The sequence below is a fragment of the Eimeria mitis genome, genomic scaffold (assembly GCF_000499745.2).
Source record: "Eimeria mitis Houghton genomic scaffold, Emh_scaff1980, whole genome shotgun sequence".
In the NCBI taxonomy this organism is placed as follows: Eukaryota; Apicomplexa; class Conoidasida; order Eucoccidiorida; family Eimeriidae; genus Eimeria; species Eimeria mitis.
This window is the reverse complement of record NW_013570304.1, coordinates 7285-8370: the sequence shown is the minus strand read 5'-3', so window position 1 is coordinate 8370 and position 1086 is coordinate 7285. Positions and strand designations below refer to the sequence as shown.

At 43.7% G+C, this 1086-nt stretch overlaps 1 protein-coding gene across 1 annotated transcript in view; it reads right to left on the bottom strand.

Moving 5' to 3' along the window:
- The window catches only part of EMH_0046780 (uncharacterized protein), a gene marked incomplete at both ends in the record, with an annotated part of 2250 nt that extends 1288 nt beyond the window's left edge, over positions 1-962 (bottom strand). Inside the window, 3 exons of the mRNA XM_013496211.1 lie at positions 115-190; positions 478-674; positions 923-962. Coding sequence (XP_013351665.1) covers positions 115-190; positions 478-674; positions 923-962 — 313 coding nt within the window. The remainder of the gene's footprint in view (positions 1-114; positions 191-477; positions 675-922) is intronic.
- Positions 963-1086: the final 124 nt, after the last annotated feature.

Below are 1086 nucleotides of genomic sequence, written 5' to 3'. Positions count from 1 at the left end.
GCTGCTGCTGCTGCTGCTGCTGCTGCTGCTGCTGCTGCAGTCCGAGTGTATATACAGGTTCAAGTGTATCTAACACATCTAAATCATAAATATTTATAAAACAATCAAAACTACCAACAGCAACTAAATTACGCCGCGGAGAGCTCGGCATCAACCCCAGCCATTCTAGACAAAGAGGAAAACCCCCGCACTGAACACAAACCCTAAACCCTAAACCCTAAACCCTAAACCCTAAACCCTAGATATTTTATACACCATATACACAACTGTTAAAAAAAAAAGGAGGAGATGAGTTGTATGCGAAAGGAAATTAGGGTTTTTAGGGTTTAGGGTTTATACAGAGTATATAGGGTGTATATATATAGAGTTTCTAGGGTTTAGGGTTTAGGGTTTAGGGTTTAGGGTTTAGGGTTTAGGGTTTACCATGATATCGTGGTGTACATATAAACTGGCGGTTTGTGTGTCGTGTATATACACCTCAAGAGAGCTGAAGTCATGTTCTGCTGCAGCAGCAACTAAAACTAAATCTGTATTTAATATTTCGTTTGCTGCTGCTTCTTCTTCCTCATCTGCTGCTGCTGCTGCTGCTGCTGCTGCTGCTGCTGCTTGTCTGTCTGTTAGTGCTGAAACACCATCAGACGCTAACACACCAAATATGTTGCTCAGCGCACCCTCTGTATTCACACACACAAACCCTAAACCCTAAACCCTAAACCCTAAAACCCTAAACCCTAGAAACCCTAAACCCTAAAAAACCCTAAACCCGAGAAACCCTAAACCCTAGAACCCCTACTAAACCCTAGAGGGGTTTATATAATATTAAAAAATAGGGTTTAGCGTTTACGGTTTGGGGTTTCGTGGCATCTTAAGAAAAAGAAAGGGTTTAGGGTTTAGGGTTTAGGGTTTAGGGTTTAGGGTTTACCGTCTTCTTCGTCATCCTCTTCCTCCTCATCCTCCTCCATGCTGTTCTCAGAATCTGTGTAATCGCTTTCTTCTTTTTCTGCTGCTGCTTGCTGCCGCAGCAGCTTTTGCTGCTGCTTCTTGCTGCTGCTGCTGCTGCTGCTGCTGCTGCTGCTGCTGCTGGAT